Source organism: Lontra canadensis, unplaced genomic scaffold (genome assembly GCF_010015895.1).
Source record: "Lontra canadensis isolate GAN:19392208 unplaced genomic scaffold, GSC_riverotter_1.0 scaffold14, whole genome shotgun sequence".
In the NCBI taxonomy this organism is placed as follows: Eukaryota; Metazoa; Chordata; class Mammalia; order Carnivora; family Mustelidae; genus Lontra; species Lontra canadensis.
Window position 1 is genome coordinate 4,344,706 of NW_022631008.1, and position 18,420 is coordinate 4,363,125.

At 47.3% G+C, this 18,420-nt stretch overlaps 1 protein-coding gene across 1 annotated transcript in view; it reads left to right on the forward strand.

The window, feature by feature from the left end:
* NT5E (5'-nucleotidase ecto) overlaps positions 1-18,420 on the forward strand; it is a 48,051-nt gene that overhangs the window by 28,282 nt on the left and 1,349 nt on the right. Inside the window, exons 4-8 of the mRNA XM_032858058.1 lie at positions 10,152-10,349; positions 11,614-11,768; positions 13,186-13,291; positions 14,316-14,465; positions 15,826-16,026. Of these exons, the coding sequence (XP_032713949.1) occupies positions 10,152-10,349; positions 11,614-11,768; positions 13,186-13,291; positions 14,316-14,465; positions 15,826-16,026 (810 nt within the window). The remainder of the gene's footprint in view (positions 1-10,151; positions 10,350-11,613; positions 11,769-13,185; positions 13,292-14,315; positions 14,466-15,825; positions 16,027-18,420) is intronic.

The window sequence follows — 18,420 nt, forward strand, 5'->3', positions numbered from 1 at the left end:
TTGTAGTCTTCCTCTCTGCCCCAGCTCCTGCCTTCGTCCCGGCAGAATGTTCCATGTGGATGGCTGACCCCATGCGCAAGGTTGAGAGTCCCTTGATCCTCTCAACGTGTGACTGTCAGCTCTACTCCATTTCAGCAGCTTCACATGTGAGGCTGAAAGTGGGTCATCATCTGGGATGGCTCTTTCTCCAGAGCCCCACAACCCCCCTTCCTTGTCACGGCCTCCTGGCTTTACCCTAGAGCCTCTCACCCCATACTCCTTGGAGAGCTGGCCATCAGCCTTACGGAAACCTCCATCTCCTGGGCTCCTCTCTCCATCCCAGACCAGCAGGCTTCACATCTCTCTCTTGTTGATTTGATCATGTCCATTAGGGATTCTTGGCCATGTCTGTAACTGACACCTGGAAGGCAGGTGCCCGGGACTGTTGTGACTCTTAACAGATGGAGCACCTTTCAGAGTAAGATCTCTTTATTTGACCATTTTTCATTGAACACCTTATTTTCATTGCTTCTAGACATAGACACACATTTGTGGAACATGAAATTCAAACCACTTTGTTTATTAGAGACCTTAAATGATTTTAAGGGCCACAGGATTTCATTCTCAAAACCAGTGGGGTTCACCGTATAATTATAAATATGACAGAACAGAAAAAGCTAATGCTTGCTCTTCGTGCTGTAGCCAGTGGCCAGACGCCGGGTGAGGGGAGAGACCGGCCCTGCTTCACGGGAGTCAGTGAGATTAGGGTGAAAGGTTTTATTGTTGTTTGCACCCATTGTTCATCTCCATTAATTTTCGTTCTTGAAGTTCAGATAATCCTGTGTTTTCAAACAAGAAAATGGGCTCATTTTTTACCACTTCCACAGGACAGAGAAACCCTATCCAACAAAGAACCGTTTCCTTTGGGAATCAGTGAGGACTGTGGTTTATTAAGTGGGCTGGGAGAACCAACCCGAGAGCAGAGGTGTGGGCTTGTTTCAAAGATCATGTCCTTGGGGGCACAGGGACTTGTTCCAGTGGTCACTCACTCAGGACCTTTCCGTCAACTTCTAGCCATACCCGCCCAGCCTCAGCACCAGCCTCCTTCAGGGAGCAAAGCCAGAGCCCTCTGGTTAATGACTTTTGCAGCCACATAACACTCATCGGTCTTAATCACATCTCATGAGACTGCATTCCAAGATGAAGTGGGACTGTCCAAACTCAGAACATAAAAATAAAGAGCATACAACATGGTCAAGGTCATTTGGCAGTGTTGAGTTACAAGGAAAGCTAATGGCCAACAGTTGTGAAATCATAAACTCATTCCCATTGCAAAGAACAAGTCTCCTCCTGGGATTATAATTCATGTCGCCCTAACTTTGCCTCTTACTGATCTTCTGAGATCTCCCTTTTCCACCCTCACCAGGAAGCAGCATGGGGTGTGGAAAGGACTTTGGACTTCAACAGACCCCTTTAGAAAAATTATCCCACCTGTAATCACCTGAGAATTGTAAATCTCAAGCTGATTTATGAGGTCACTCCTCTAATAATGAAAAGACACTTTATCATGCAAAACTTGGAAAATATTGGAAACTTGGAAAATATTTTCTGACCCCTCCCATCTGATAATTCCTTGGGGATCTTATGTTTGTCCTCATCTCCTTGATCCTAATTTTTACTTCTGCTGAATTCTCAGTCACCTATGGCCTTGCCTCTCCCAAACCATTCTTATCTATCCATGAAGTATAGTATCAAATATGGGAAACTGACCTTTCTTCTTCATCTCCCCCAAACTCCATCCACACAAGACAGCTTCCCTTCAAGTCTGCCAGTCATCACAGGGAAGTGGGCCACAGCACAGCACGACCCCTCACCTGCACTGGACCCTCTTCAAGGCCCCCCTGCCATTGCCTCCACAGGGCATGCCTCACTGGTTGATGTTTCTTCCTTAGCCCTCCCCACCTCCCAGTCTCCACCCATGTCCCACGTTGGTATTCTCCTTTTCATTACTCCACTCTCCACCCCTTGGATCCTCAGCTACCCCTGACACTTGGAATTCTCCCACTGTTTTGAAGCAAACCATCGCTCTCTGTTTGTACTCCCACTCCCATCCACGTCCATGTCGGGGAGCCTGTTGTCCCAGACAGAGGAGAGGAGGAGATGAACAGGGAGACAGATGTACCTACACAAGGTACACCTGCTCTCCTTGTCACCCTGTTGGAAACTTGACCTGTCACAGTCGTTTAAATAGAAAATTCTTTCTCCCTAAAATGGATTCTGCCACCCATTCCCCCCTTATTGTTTTCCATACATACATATATTGGGTTTTTTAAAGATTTTATTTATTTATTTGAGAGAGAGAGAGACATAGTGAGAGAGAGCATGAGAAGGGAGAAGGTCACAAGGAGAAGCAGACTCCCCATGGAGCAGGGATCCCGGTGTGGGACTTGATTCCAGTACTCCAGGGTCCTGACCTGAGCCGAAGGCAGTCACTTAACCAACTGAGGCACCTAGGCACCCCATATATTGTTTTTTTGTTTTTTCCAATTCACACAAACTATATTGATCATTGCCATAGGGTGGCGGGACTGTAATTTTTTCTTCTCCATTGGCCAAATAAGCTTTCATGCTAGTTTTACTTAAAAAAATGTTAAGGGGCTCCTGAGTGGCTCAGTGGGTTACGCCTCTGCCTTCGGCTCAGGTTATGATCTCAGGGTCCTGGAATGGAGCCCCCACATCAGGGGCTCTCTGCTCAGCAGGGAGCCTGCTTCCCCCTACTACTCTGCCTGCCTCTCTGCCTACTTGTGATCTCTCTCTCTCTCTCTGTGTCAAATAAATAAATAAATAAAGTCTTTTTTCAAAAAATGTTTAAACCTCTCTAAGTCCTATAACCTTAACTATTCTTAACTTTGTTAAAAGAAACTCTTCCACAGCCAACTTACTGAATGATTCATGAATCGGGCAGGATCCCATCTAACAGATAGAAAGGAGCTCCAGAGAGCCATATGAGACCACGGAGACTTATAGATCAGAGTAAGCAGGAACAAGGAAGTTACATGGGGCATTTACTGATTGGTTACAGCAGGGTTACTTTCCTTCCAGGGAACAAAAGGAAGTTTGGGAGCAGGCTGGGGAACTTGTGCTGAGCTGGCAAACACCTGCTCATTGACCTTGGCTTGCCTATTCTGGGACAGCTGAGCACAGTTTAAGTGTTGGATTGCTGGCGTGGGGCTCAACACCAGCAACTCCATCTTGGCCTAAACTTGTTACTTTAACAACTTGAACTATTGTAAATACTTCTGTGAAATAATTTTTTAAAAGGAGGTATATACTCAGTTTGAGAATCTGAGCTACATACATAAAGGACCAAATGTACCTTTTTATGTTTAAAAAATAAAAAACCCGGAATATGGTGCTTTATCCCGAGCAGGCTGGCAGTGTCTTACTCAATTGTCTTATCCTCAGTTCGTACATTTCGCCCAGACCTAGAAACACCTATGGTTCTGAATTCGTGACTGCTAATCTGGAAGAGAATTTCCAAACACTCTTGTCATGATTTGGAAGCAGACTTTGGTCATGTCAGATGATCTCCAGGTTCCCAGAGACAAGCTTGTTTAATTTGTGTCCTCCGTGCTTGATTGCTTACAAGTGTGAGTGACATGAATGATTTGCAAGAATCAGCTGTGAGGAGCCCTCACTAACCAGAAACACAGCATTTCACGTTGTATATAACCACTCTGGGAATGCCTTCTCCAGCTATATGCTGACTGTTCCTAAAAAATCTATCAGGTATACATCAGTTTATGGTCATATATACCTCTTTTTTAATCTCAAGACCTAAAGTTATTACTTCTGAAAAGAGCACTGTGAGTACATGGAACTACAAGAAGGTCATGCTAAGATGAAAACCGTCTCTCTCTCCCCATCCCATTCCTGTGGACTCTGCATTTTAACAGGCCATAGTGATAGAACAGTGTTATGATTTTTTTTTAATTTGTCATATGAAACCCTGTTCTATAATGTAAAAAGTGAATGGGAAGTCTGGTGCCTTCCCAGCACCAGAGTACGGGGCCATAGGGATGGCTAGATGCTGTGGTGAAGAGAAGAGGATGGCGGACGGCTGGGGCATCCCTCCTTCCCCTGCTCTGTCTCCATCAAGCAGCCTCTTCTGACCTTGTGAAGAGACAACACAGGCCTTAGGCCTGGCCCTGCAGAGCAGTGGAGATCCAGAACACCAGGTGCCTGTCAGCGCTTGGTAAATATTTGTTGAATGAGGGAATGAATTTGCAGTGATCCCTTGCCCCGCCTACTGGACTCCCTTACTTGCTCCAACCCCTCAGGACTGGGTAAAGCCAACAGCCTGGCCTGGACCTCATGAGGGGTTTGTGCCCACTCTGGGTACCGCTCCAAGACTCGTCGTCTCCCTCAGACCTCCCAGCCCTCACTGAACATCCAAGAGCAAGAATGTGAACAGTCGAAGCCTGTGCAAAACGGACGGACGGAGTCCAGAGACGGAGAATGTCAGCGGCCCATTAAGTCCCCTTAAAGAAACAGGACAGCTAGCCTGTTGCGGTCCGGTGCGAAGGTGGCTGAGGACGCCGCAACTCGCCCCTCTGATTGTGGAGGACCTCTTGGCTGGGAAGGCCGGAGGAGCCCTCGGTCCTGGACCCTTGAAGCTGCTTCTGCAGCAGAGACAGGGCACAGAGCCGCAAGCCTGGCTGGCTGGGAGCTGGGGGCCCAGCAGCCAGTGGTGTCCACCCTGTGACCTGAAGAGAACTCTGGCCAGAACCTGGCCCCAGGGCCACCAAAGCCTGCACAACCTGAGCGATCTGCTGCATGGCTCACGTCGCCACCTGATTTTCTGCGTGCACAAGTTCTCCGTTGCTTACTTAAAAAAAAAAAAAAAAAAAAAAAAAAAAAAAAAAGGTTAAACAGCTTTTGGGTCAAACCACTAGTCAGATCTCTTGTTTTACAAATTTAGGAAATAACTGTAGGCCTTAGGGGCTAAATGTCTCTCAAGGTCATGAAACCAAAATCCATTCTCTTGACTCTTAGCCTGGATTCTGCTTTACAAATCCCCACTCAGCTCTCAGCTCATTAGTTAAGAAAATTGAATTGAGGGGGGAACTGGGGGGCAGGAGGGGGGCACACAGGCATTGCTCCCTTTACATACGGATTTCACTACAGGGAGAGCGTAGAAGTCTTGTCTGGTCCCTGGAAAAGCACTGGCTAAATGGCTCAAGCTTAGTCATTCAACAAACACTCATTGAGTGCCTTCTCTGTGCTAGCAAACTCTGGAGACATAGCAGCCTCTGACCTCCTGGAACTGGTCTTAAAAGGGGTACTAACTCTCATCCAGTTTTTCTCAGTATGCAAATCAATCAGTCCTATCATATGTATTTACAAAGCATGCTGTGAATGGAGAAGTCCAATGTTCGGAGAGCATATATAGGAAGACCTGACCAAGACTGGGGGATCAGCAAACAGCCTTCTCCTAAAAAGCTGACGTTTGGGCTAAGATCAGAAAGACATCCCACCTGTCAACAGTGATCACTCATCTGTATTGACCTGAGTCCGCTCGCCTGGCTGCGTTAACTTCTGCAATCCTCCCAGCAAGCCTCTAGGTCAGTATTTTCTCCATTTTAGAGATGGCTGAGCTGAAGCGGAGTGACAGAACGAGCGTGCATGTTGGCCTTTGGCTCCAGGTCACACCCCATACTCGAAGCTTCGGTGGGTGTGGCCCGGGAAGGGGAGAAGCTAGGATTGTTGCCGCTGCCGTGCAGGGCAGATGGTCTAGAGGAAGCCGGCAAGACAAGAAAGGGCCCCATCATCTAGGTTATGATGCTCACGTTTCTCCTAAGACAGCAGGAGAACTTTTTTTTTTAATTTTTTTTAAGAGTTTATTTATTTATTTGACAGAGAGAGACACAGCGAGAGAGGAAACACAAGCAGGGGGAGTGGGAGAGGCAGAAGCAGGCTTCCCGCCGAGCAGAGAACCTGATGCGGGGCTCGATTCCAGGACCCTGGGATCGTGACCCAAGCAGAAGGCAGACGCTTAACGACTGAGCCACCCAGGCGCCCCAGTAGGAGAGCTTTTAAATCAGGGAGTACATGGTCATATTTACATTTTAGAGAGATCACTCAGGCCTGCTGTGTGGACATGGGATTAGAATGAGGCAAAGAAGAAGCATATAGACCAATTAGGAGGCCTTTGCAGTAACCCAGGCAAGAGATGATGCTGACCAGGAGTGTGGTTTCCCTAAAGAGATGTAGAAAAATAGACAGTCTCTAAGTAAAAGAAACCCAAGTCCCTTAGAAGCAATCACATGAAATATACTAATGACTGATTATTTTTATCCAGTCCTTTCATAGGAAGTATGGAAGTTCCTTTAATCTGAGTATACTTGACACACCATGTTACTATTGGGGTCCGTTATCAAAGGAACGAGACTGAGACAAAGTGAAAGTTATGCAAAGCCTTATTCTATGCCAAGCATTAGAAGTTAGACTGACCGGCCAGGGGAAGGAGACTGAGACAAAGTGAAAGTTATGTGAAGCTTTATTCTATGCCAAGCATTAGAAGTCAGACTGAGCGGCTAGGGCCGCCTCCGAAGAGAGTGACCCCCTCCCGATCTCACAGGCTGGTTTTATAGGGCATAACCGCAGACCCAAGGTACATGACTTCTATTGTTAAGGCATTTACTCCCGGAATCGATAACCAGAACCATACCAGGAACTACAGGGGTGTTTATTCCCGGAATGAAGTCCATGGATGTAAACAACAATATGGCTACCTAGGCAATATGGAGTTGCTCTGGCTAAGCAGGCCCTAATAGTTAAACAGGTTTTAACATTAAATTGGCCCTAACAGTTACATTAGTTTCAGGTGTACAACATAGGGATTCGGCATCTCTATGTTGTGTTGTGCTCCCCACAGGTCTAGACCCCATCTGACACCATACAACACCATTACAATACCATTGACTGTATTCCCTTTGCTGTGCCTTTTATTCCCATGACTTATTCATTCCGTAACTGGAAGCCTGTATCTCCCACTCTCCTTCACCCATTTTGCCCATCCCCCCACCACCTCCCTTCTAGCAACCACCAGTTTGTTCCCTGTATTTATAGGTCTGATTCTGCTTTTTTAATTCATTTGTTTTGTGTTTTAGATTCCACATGAGACTGAAATCATCTGGTATTTGTCTTTCTCCGTCTGACTTATTTCACTTAGCATAATACCCTCTAGGCCCATCCATGTTGTTGAAAATGGCAAGATGCCAACCTTTTTCGGGCTGACTCATATTTTGTTGCGTAGAGGTACCACACAGGAAGCATGAAATTTCTTAAACTGGTTCCCCCATACATTACAACTGTGGTGAGAACTGCCTTGAAATTTTCTGTAATTCATTCAGCCAACTGGAAACCATCTCAAAGGCTTCCTCCTTGGCACCTCTGCCACCATGTTACCCAGTGTCTTGGCCCCTTCTGGCTGCTTTGGGCAGCTGTCCAGGCCTGTACTTGGAACTGTCATATTCCCAAGGAGCTGCTGTGGCCAGGTCTCCTAGGGCAGGGCCCTGATGGTTCTGTCAGGCATTTGCACTGTGCTGGGAAATGTCCCATTTACCAAGTCTAAATGTCAGCTCACAGTCCCACAGCTTCTCCACCTTTGGTTCCCAGATTATTTACTTGCTACATGGCTGAAATCAAGTTCTGGTGACTTTCCTGCCAAGATGAAAAGTTGGTTTTTTAAAGGCAGATGAGTGGCTCTGTGTGGAAATATTTGGGGCATGAGTGTCTTTGGCTGAATAGGATGCTACGGAAAATGTGGAGCCTTGAGTTGCTTTCTCTGCCACTGGTGTTTTGAGCTTGCCAAGTTGAGGGGAGCAGAGAGCCACAACGGACTGGCTACTGCCTCAGCCACTGGGAAGAATCCTTCTTGTTCCTGATTAAGTCCCTTTAAGAAGCAGATGACATGTGTTAGGTTCTAACAAAAGGAACCTCAAGGCCTTTCAGAAGGATGAGGCATTTGACCCTATTGTTGAAATCCTGTAACATTCATTTTAAGTTTGGTTATGTCTATGTGAGTGAGGTAGAATACCAAAGGCTAAAAAAAGGTCAGGCTTGCCCTTCTCTAGAGTTTCCAGGAAACTACCAGTCCTTTCTGAAACTGATTTAGCGCCTTTTCCTCCCAGACTGCGGGGGAGGGGGAGATGTTGGGGTTCCGCCACCTTGTGGACATTTTGGGAACTGCACCTCCCAATTGACACCTGCATCTCTGGGCTCAGAGGAGGAACCACTGTCCCTCACCTTCCCCAGGTGAGGTAAGAAAGGCCTGCCACACCCTCTGGTCCAGGCTCCGGCACAGAGTAGAATGAGGACGATGACCGTGTTAACCTTCCCTGCTACCCTGCGATGCATGAGATCACCTGCAGCTGTTAGAGCCAAAGTCTGCCAGTCACCTGTGAGGCTGGACGCTCCACTGGGACAAGCCCCACACTGGGTTGCAAGTCAGGTGCCTTCGTAAAAGTGAAATTCCAAAATTCTTGCCTTTTTTCTTTTCTTTTTTTCCAGAGGGAGGAAGAAAATGAGAAATTAAGGTTGGCACCAGCTGTTTCCTGCATGTGAGGGGCTGGTATTTGCTACACTTCTGCTCCATGGATCTTGAGCTGGAATGGGGGCTGCTCTTGGCATAAGAGCGGGGAAGGAGCAGGTTTTTTGCTGTATCCAGCCTAGCTTGTCTTAGGTGAAAGGAGAAGCCCAGAAGCAGCCTGGTGTATCCTCTGGGCTCACATTCGATTTAGTAAGGGGCCTTTGGCCACCAGCTCTCGTGGGCGTTATGAGACTAGAAGCAGTAGGTTGTGTTGGGTAGTGGAGAGAACATAAGGTCCTGTGCCTCACAGCCCTGCTTTTCTATATACTCTCCTTCACATGCCAGACATACTGCACATAACACACATTCCAGTGTGACCTTGGGCACGTTGCCTGTGACAATCAACGTTCTCATCTGTAAAGTGGGGACAGTAATAGAACCTGCCTCAGGAGATGCTTAGAAGATGGAATGAGGTCTAGGGGCCAACTGTTATAACTGGCCCACGTGAGTAGCCAACATGTGCTGAAGATTCCTGGGCCCTCTGTAAACACCTAAGAGGAAGGACTGGCCCAGGTTGTCGGGAGGGGGGCAGTGGTAGAAAAGTAGTGGGTTCAAGGGTATCTCTTCTATAGTCTCTGATTCAAAACAGCCAAAGCAGGTCCTTGTCGCTGTGGTAAGGTGTGCCCGGAGGTTCACAGTTACAGAACTGAAGCACGGCACGTGACTAGGGGCCAGGGCCCCTGCTCCATGTGACTGGTCCCTCCACCTGTGTGCAAGTATGTGTTCGGGAGGCAGCGGTGCGGAGAGCCCTTCAGCCTCCAGGTGGTGGGGTAGCCCCCAGGCTGTCCCCAGGAGAACCTCTGAGACAGAGGGCGGCAGAGCCTGGCCCATGTGAGGTCTGGCTAGGTGAGCAGTGTGCACGTTAGTTGGCTGCCAGCGAATGAGTCTCTTGCAAAAGGCACCAGAAGGATATAGATTTTAGCAGCACAACCTGAGGACCGGCTTTGTCACTTCCGCTCACTCTCCAGTAAGGACTCTGAGCTCTAGATCGGGAGTCTAGGGTTTCTGAGGGGGCCATCCCCTCATAAGGGAAAGAAAGATGTCTTTGTTTTCTACTCTGTGCCAAGGGCTATGCTAGGAAGTTCAGACATTTAAACAACTCAACGGCCCAGTGAAATCGGAATTGTTATTTCACCCACTCTACAGGTGAGGAAACTGAAATGCAGGGAAGTGATGTGGCTGGGCTGGTCTCCCCGGCTGCTGGGAACGGAGCCCAGGTCTGGCTGGAGGTAGGAGATTCTGAGCAGGACTGCCTCGTGGTGTCTGCTGCTGCACCAGGCACGGGACCGTGGACTTGGGAAGAGCTTCCTGCTGAGTTGAGAGTGGAAGGATTCATGTGCCAGAGAGCCTTTGGAAACAGGGATAGATGCCCCAGCATGCCTCTAAAAGACCAGCTCCGTAAGGCAGCAGCTAGCAAATCCTCCATTCAGAATTCCTTGTCATCTGCCCAGTGGCCTGCGGACCCGCAGCCAGCTGTGTACAAGGGCAGACTTGATCAGCTTCGGCTCTTCTCTTTTAGGCACACCACCTTCCAGAGAGGTGCCGGCTGGGAAGTACCCATTCATAGTCACGTCCGACGATGGGCGGAAGGTTCCTGTGGTCCAGGCCTATGCTTTCGGCAAGTACCTAGGCTATTTGAAGGTTGAGTTTGATGAAAAAGGAAATGTCGTTGCTTCCCATGGAAATCCCATTCTTCTCAACAGCAGCATTCTCGAAGGTACGTGAAACTCAAGGGAGGGTTCCACCAATCCAAAAATTAGATGGCTGGACTTGTTGTGTGGTTAATGTTTCAGGACAAGACTCTGGTACCTTTGTGGGATTGAGTTCTCCCTTAAGTTTGCCCTCTTCATGGACAAGGAGATAGAAAACACACCCAAATGCCCCAAATCCCATTTGCTTCCCCAAGTCCTCTCAGCATCAGATACCGTGTCCCTGCTTTCTGTCCCTTTTCAAGCTTCACCCGGGCATGGGAAAGCCACTCTCACCTTGTGTCCAGAGGAGGGCAGCTCACGGAAACAAAGGGGTTCACGCTGTGTGGAGCAGGGCTCCAACACCAGCCTCCCACCACCAGGAGGAGCATGCCTGTGGCAAGTTGCCCAGTCTTGATGGGCTTCAGTTTCTTTCTTTATCGGAGGAGGGAGTGTCTTTCTTTTTTGTCTGGGACTCAGATTAAAGTACATCTTATGTCCTTCATTTGCACATAGTATATGTGACCACACCCCTATGCCACTGTCACCTGCCTTTCATTGCTTATGGTGATCAGGGAGGGGAAGAGGGTGCCCTGCAGAGCCTGTAGTCACAACACAGACCTCTCAAGAGCCAGAAGGAGAGGCTGGGACCACACAGACCGCAGAACCTCAGCAGGCCCTTTATACCTGCACTGGACGCCTTTTATCCTCCCCCCAGCCCTCCCATGCCACCACCACTAACATTATCCTAGGTCGGCCCACAGGGGCTCATGCAGGTGTGATGAGTTGATGTTAAGCCAGTCAGTGCCTCTGGAGCTCCTGGCTGGCTCAGGTGGTTGACTGTCTGATTCTTGGTTTTGGCTCAGGTCATGATCCGGTGGTCCTGATGTTGAGTCCCATGCTGAGCCCGAGTAGGGCTCTGTGCTCAACAAGGAGTCTACTGGAGATCCTCTCCCTCTGTCTTCCTCCCATCCTTCTCCCCCTACCCCAGGCATGTGTGCATGTACTTGCTCTCTCCCTCTCTCTCTCCCTAAAATAAATAAATCTTTTAAAAAAATTGGGGGGGGGGATACTCAGTGGATCTTTAAATTAAGATCCATTCCTGGTCTTACTACAAGAAACAGAATTTTCTGAGGAAATTTCAGTCAAACTAAAATGTAGACAAATTATGATAAAGAAATGTATGTCACAACAGGTAAGCTAAGTGATCTTTGACCCCTTCTCCAAACTGTAGGCCAGCTTGAGGCCTGCCTTAACTGCAGGCTGATTTTCTTTTTCTTTGCATGCTTCTAGATCCAAGCATAAAAGCAGACATTAACAAATGGAGGATAAAATTAGGTAATTATTCTACTCAGGAATTGGGGAAAACAGTTGTCTATTTGGATGGCTCCACTCAGTCATGCCGTTTTAAGGAATGCAACATGGGCAACCTGATCTGTGATGCTATGGTGAGTGGTCCCAGGTGCAGGCCCTGTGCCTGGGTAGCGGGGAGGGAGCGGGGAAGGATGCAAGGAGGGACAACCTGATAATTAGACCTGAGGATTTTTAAAAAATCAGTGCCCAAACTAAAGCTTGGGGGGGAATCATACTGAGTACCTTGGGAAGGTGCCTGATCTAGCCCAGCAGACCATCACTTTATTGCTTTATGAAGACTGAAGCCTTTAGCGGAAATTGCCCATCCTGGATGTTGCTTTCCTTTTGTAAGATGGTCTGAGTACACAAAATGTCACTACTCTGATGATGTCGACACAGTAGGGAAAACGCATCTGCTTGGGCCTAACTTGGCCAGACTGTCTCACTGATCTGTCCTCTCAGCTCCAGAGAAGTAGGCCTTGAATGAATGGGAGCCTCCTTCACAAGCAGAGAATGACAACATGTCATTATGTGATAGGTCCCGTGGCTGAACACATCACCCCTGAAAACGCCCCTCTAACTGTCTGCAGGCAGACTGGCCATGGCAGCCCCTTGGGGGCCATGCTGAGCCAGCGTCCCTGGGTCAGACTCGGCCCTCACACCGACGCCTGCGTGCGCCCAGGGGGCTGACTCCGTCTGCGCCTGGCACGGCGCCTGACATACACACACCCAGTAACTGATGGCCAAGTAAATAGTGGTGTTCACACTCTGCAAAGTGAGACGGTGCTGGCCCCCCGGAACTAGGCAGTCATGCAGAAGAAGTAGTGGAAGAGAAGCCTCTATGGGAATGGTTAGAGAAAGGTCTGGAAGGAAACAAGCTGTTAGCAGTGCTAACCACTCTGCTAAGAGGCTGAGGCAAGTATAAGAAAACCTTTGCTTTTGCACTACTTTTTTTTCCAAATCAGAATGTATTCATCTTATTTCTGGTAACGAAACATGTATTTTGTAAAAGGTGGAAATGGATCCTGCCATTTCAGGAGGCTGTCTCTGTGCTTCCGAAATTGTGGGCTTGGGAGTTGGCTGGGGACCTGACACGGAGGCCAGGGAGCATGTTGGCAAGAGGCCCTGCTTTCAGAAGCAAGTGTGGGGCCTGTGGGAGGTGGGAGTAGGGGGGCAGTATGGCAAGGGGGTGGGTAGCACGGCAGGCCAGTCTGCATGAGGCCCTGTCCTAATACAAGAGCCAGGTTTCACTACTGCCCACTGGCCTATGGGGTCTTAGGAAAGAGGGCTTCAAGCTACTTGCGTCTAAAAGTCTGACATGAGACTGGTCACAGTTTCTTGTCTTTGCTTCTCAGCACAAAACTAGTTCTAATCATACTTCAGAAGTGTCCGGGACCACGGGAGCAGGGAAGAAGCAGCCGTGTTTCCTCGGTGGAGCCAGTCAAATTCCTGCAACTGATCCAGAGGAGAAAGATGTAGAATAACTAATGTAAATTTATGTTACTGTTGCAGATTAACAACAACATTAGACACCCAGATGACGTGTCCTGGAACCATGTGTCCATGTGCATTTTAAATGGAGGCGCCATTCGGTCGCCCATTGACGAACGGAACAACGGTATGCTTCCAGGCTTAGGGTCGTTAACTCAGCATGTTCTGTCTCCAGCCAGGCCCACAGGGAGCTGAGGCTCCTCTCTGCCATCAGCCCTGCACCACAGTGTCATCCTCTTTAGTTCGGGTCCACTGCTGCTCAGTCAGGGCCGCCCCAGAAGGACACACAGAGGTAGCAGCTAGGCATGATGGAACCCAGTCTTTTTTTTTTTTTTTCAAGACTTTATTTGTCAGAGAGAGCACATAAGCAGGGGGAGCAGACAGAGGGAGAGGGAGAAGCAGACTCCCTGCTAATCAGGGAGCCCAGTGCGGGACTCAGTCCCAGGACTGTGGGATCATGACCTGAGCCCAAGGCAGCTGCTTAACCAACTGAGCCACCCAGATGCCCTGGAACCCAGTCTTGATTTAAACTTCTGACTCAACAAAGCCAAGTACTAATTATGCTGATTAATTAAAAATACTGACAGTCTCTTCCTTGATATCAGGAAAAAGAAAGCAACAAGTTGCCAGCCTTCTGTGCTAGAAAAAAAAGACCCTACTGGATTAAATTTTTCTAGTGCGTTTACAAATATCCAGGATATCATAGGGGAAAGCAAACCAACTAGACAGACACAGGACACTTACAGTCGCCCCTAATATGCTATCAAAATCAGGTAGTCTCCATGTGAAGCCCCACACTCGGCTCATTGTCAGACAGGGACAGGTGGCAGGGACACATCGCCTGTCTGGAGGAACAGAGCGGCGCTTCATACCCACTGAAGATCCAGCTGCAAGCCGGGGGTCCAGGGCAGAGCACCAGTGACTCAAGAAGCCACGGCCATTTCTAAGCTCCTGCCATCTTGCCCAGTGGAAGAGAGCATGGCCAGAAGCCTCTTGAGTCTGTTCCCTCCCTAAGTGTCAGGAACACTTACACAGCTGATGCTGTCCCAATAGCGTTCCCAGAGCCTCGTGTCTCCCTCATCTCCGCTGGTCTTGGGATAAGCTCATTCTCAAGCTGTTTTTCTTCTTGCCTCGTCTACAACTACCCTCAGGCACAATTACCTGGGAGAATTTGGCTGCTGTGTTGCCCTTTGGGGAAACCTTTGACCTGATCCAATTACAAGGTTCCACGCTGAAGAAGGCCTTTGAACACAGTGTGCACCGCTATGGACAGTCTACTGGAGAGTTCCTGCAGGTGGGCGGTAAGTCACCCTTCAATGTGAGATGGGATTTCCTGCTGGTTGCCTCAGCTCTCCACATACCAGGACCTCCACGACCAGATTTGTTTAGGCCTTCCCCCATGAATGCACAGTCTTTCAATGGCCATGGGCTCCCAGACTGCTGAGATTAGGTCAGGGTCAAAGCCCAAGCCCCTGGCAGTGAGCAGTAATTGCTAAATCGGATTTGGACATCGGATGGACCCTCTGCAGGAACTGGCCCTCCAAATTCTAATAAGCAGCTCAGCTGCCTCGAGGTCTAGTTTCTATTAAAATCTTAGTTGTCTAGACATTCACTATTCTTTGCTAAAAACAAAACCAAAAAAAAAAAAAAAAACAGCCCGTCTCTCTTCTATTCATAATTGCCTGGAACCATGCAGTGTCCAATCAGTTTTAAACAAGGATGATTTCAGGGAGGGACCGCCCCCTACTTAGACACATTGGGACACCTGGTTCTGGTTCCGCTGTAACCTGGGGCAGGTTTCCAACCTCTCTGGAAGCAGAGAGAAACCATGGCCTGCTCATCTCACAGATCACAGTGCAAATGGAAGGAAAATAAATGCTTCCCCAATCGACAAGGACTTCTGAAACACATCGGTCAGTAATGAGTTGCACAGTTCAGTGAGTTAATCTGTAAAATAATAATAATAAATAATAGCTTTATTAACTTTGACTCTGACACCATATTTTGGCCTCTTTTTTTTTTTTTTTAATACTGTAGGTGGTGGGCCTCACCTGATGGTGTGATTGCTTTGTCACGTCCTCTCTCTCAAGAAACACCCCGCTCTTGGGATTAGGGCTGCAGAGGGTGGGGGAGCCCCACCTGCTGCCTTGAGGGAACCCAAACATTCTGTACTTTTCCAGGAAAGAGTTGGGGGGACAGTGGGGTTTTGATGCTCCAGCAGTGCTGGGTAGTTGTTACCTGTTCTATAAGAAAGTCATCCAAACCCAGATTATTACCATTTAGTAGTCTTCAGAATTTTAACAAAATGTTCTGCACCTCTCATCTATTTCTCGGGTTCCAAAGTCATTGAACCAAGTAGCTGATCAGTTCATTTGGGATTCTAAAAAGATGTGGTTTCTCCCTGCATTGGTACTCCAGGCCCATTCTAAGCCAGAGCCAATTTTCCCTCCAGTGGTTCTCAGACCTCCCAGGACTTGAGGGTAGACCTAACCAAATGCTGCAGTGTCTTCTTAACTCCCCTGATGAAACATCATTCAAGCTCACACTCCATGCAAACCAAATCCAATGCCCTAATTCCAGATTTCAGCCCAAATCTCTCTCTCAGAAATCTTTCTTAGATCTCTTGGATCCAGTGAAAACACAGACTCATTTCTTTTCTAGGAATTCAAGTGGTGTATGATCTTTCCCGAAAACCTGGGGACAGAGTAGTCAAATTAGATGTTCTTTGTACCCAGTGTCGAGTGCCCAGTTATGAGCCTCTCCAAATGGACAAAACATATAAGGTAGTCCTCCCAAGCTTCCTCGCCAATGGTGGAGATGGATTCCAGATGATAAAAGATGAAGCACTAAGACACGACTCTGGTAAGCACAAGTGTCTCTCCCTCTCCCTACTCCCAAAGTCCTCACAGACAACAGTAGTGGTCCAAAGACAGGAGCTACTCAGGATGCCAGGACTGCAACGCCAGAACCAGATCCCGCCCCTGTGTTGCTGACTCTCTCCAGTTTTGTTGGAGAACAGCTGCACAGCACTGGGCCAGGTGTGCCCTGCCCCTCCCCGGCACACAGACCCACCCATCCAAGCCCCAAGTGTTTCAAAACTCTTTTAAGTACATGTAAACAGCTATTCAAATTGTGAAATATAAATGAGTTTTGCGCTTACAGAAAAACCTCACCTCTAGAATTTTAGATTGGATCTGGAAAATCCTGTAAACTTTCTTGAAGCATTTAGTGTGACTAGGTCAAGTAGGAGTGGATAGGATAGGCTCCCCTCTCCGTTCAGCATAGTGGGTTTGTTGAGCAAATTATAAGTCCATACTGGACCCCAGTCAATATTTTTGGCAGCATTTAGGGTCTTTTTATCCCAGCCTCACTTTTAAAAATCAGTTCTGAGAACCAATTCCTGTGCAAGTCCATTGATGGGAGATACCTGGGAGATGTGAGTCCCACAGAGGCCCTGAGGATGCCACCAGCACAGGGCCATTTAAAAAATTAATTAAAACAACAAACAAAATTAAAACAAAACAAACAAAAAAGAACCACTTCAGACACATAAAGTCCATTGATAGAATATACTATACCTTCCTCTTCTCCAGGGCAGAAGCCAGTGTGCTCACAAGACAGATGCAGAGTTTCTCTTCACTTCCAGGAAGGAGCTCAGCTAGGTTCCCCCTCTGCTCCACCGTGGTGGGCCTGCTGTTTTAACTGCTTCCAAGGAGGGTGGAGAGCAGAGCTAGGGCAAAGGAGGCAGTCCTTCCTGCCAGGAAAGGCACTGGCTACTTCTGTCTGTTCCGTAATAGAAGATGCAAGGGCAGGCTAAAAAGGTGTCTTCTTGAGTCCCACGTGAGACAGAGGCTGGTGGCTGTGCATCACCCAAGCCCCGACTTACAGACTTACAGGTATTGGAAAGGAAGAGCTCACACAGAAGGTTCAGGAATCCTTGGCCCTAAGGGTTCTCAACCCTAGCTATACATCCGAGTCAATTGGGGAGCAGTTTAAAATAAATACCAATACCTTGGCCCGAACTTTTAAGAGAATCTCATTTAATTGGGTTGGGGCAAAAGTCTCTTCCAGTGATTCAAATGCAGGACTGAGAACTACAGCAGAGTTCTTTTTTAAGTATTAGTAATAAAATTTTTATTGAGGTATAACTGACATATAAGATTAGTGTTAGACATATAGATTCAATATATGACCTGAGCCAAAGGCAGACACTTAACAACTGAGCCACCCAGGCACCCCCCAAATTTTTTTCTTACAATGGGGGACTTTATAGATCTGCTCTCACAGCAACTTTTAAATACACAATACAGTATTAACTCTAGGCACCATGCTGCACATTATATCCCTATGACTTATTTGTACTGGAACCCTGGACTTTTGATCCCCTTGACCTATTTTGCCTACCCCCGCCTCCACTTCTGGCAATTAGCAGGTTGTTCTTTATATTGACAAGCTTGGTTCTGTTGCTGTTAATTCCATGTATAAGTGAGATCGTATGGTAGTCTTTCTCTGACTTACTTATCATAATGCCCTCAAGGTCCATCGATGTTATTGCAAAAGACAAGATTTCATTTATGGCTGAATAGTATTCCATTGTGCGTGTATGTGTGTGTGTGTGTCACATTTTATCCATTCATCCACCAGTGGACACTTTTTTCCAGATCTTTGCTATTATAAATAATGCTGCAGTGAACATGGGCATGCATATTTCTTTTTGAATTAGTTTTTGTTTTCTTCAAATACTCAGAAGTGGAATTGCTAGATCATACAGTGATTCTATTTTTTTTTTATTTTTTGAGGAAACTCCATACTGTTTCCCATAGTGGCTGTACCAGTTTACATTCCCACTAGCAGTGCACAAGGGTTCCTTTTTCCACATCCTTGCCAACACTTGTTATTTCATATCTTTTTTGATAATAGCCATTCTAACCAATGAGGTGGTATTATGGGTTTAGATTTGCATTCTCTGATGATGAGTGATCTCGAGCATCATTTCATGTTGTCTGTTGGCCATCTGCCTGTCTTCTTTGGAAAAATGTCTATTCAGATCCTCTGCCCATTTTGTAATCAGATTTTTGTTTTTGTTTTTGTTTTTGAATTGTAGTAGTTCTTTGTATATTTTGGGTGTTAACCCCTCATCACATAAAGGATTTGTCAGGAAGTATTATTAAAACAAAATTTTTGCCAGGTCCCTATGAGTTTGTTGAGTTACAGGCAATTTGTATTTTTTAAAATCAGGTCTCCTCTTTGGGAAAT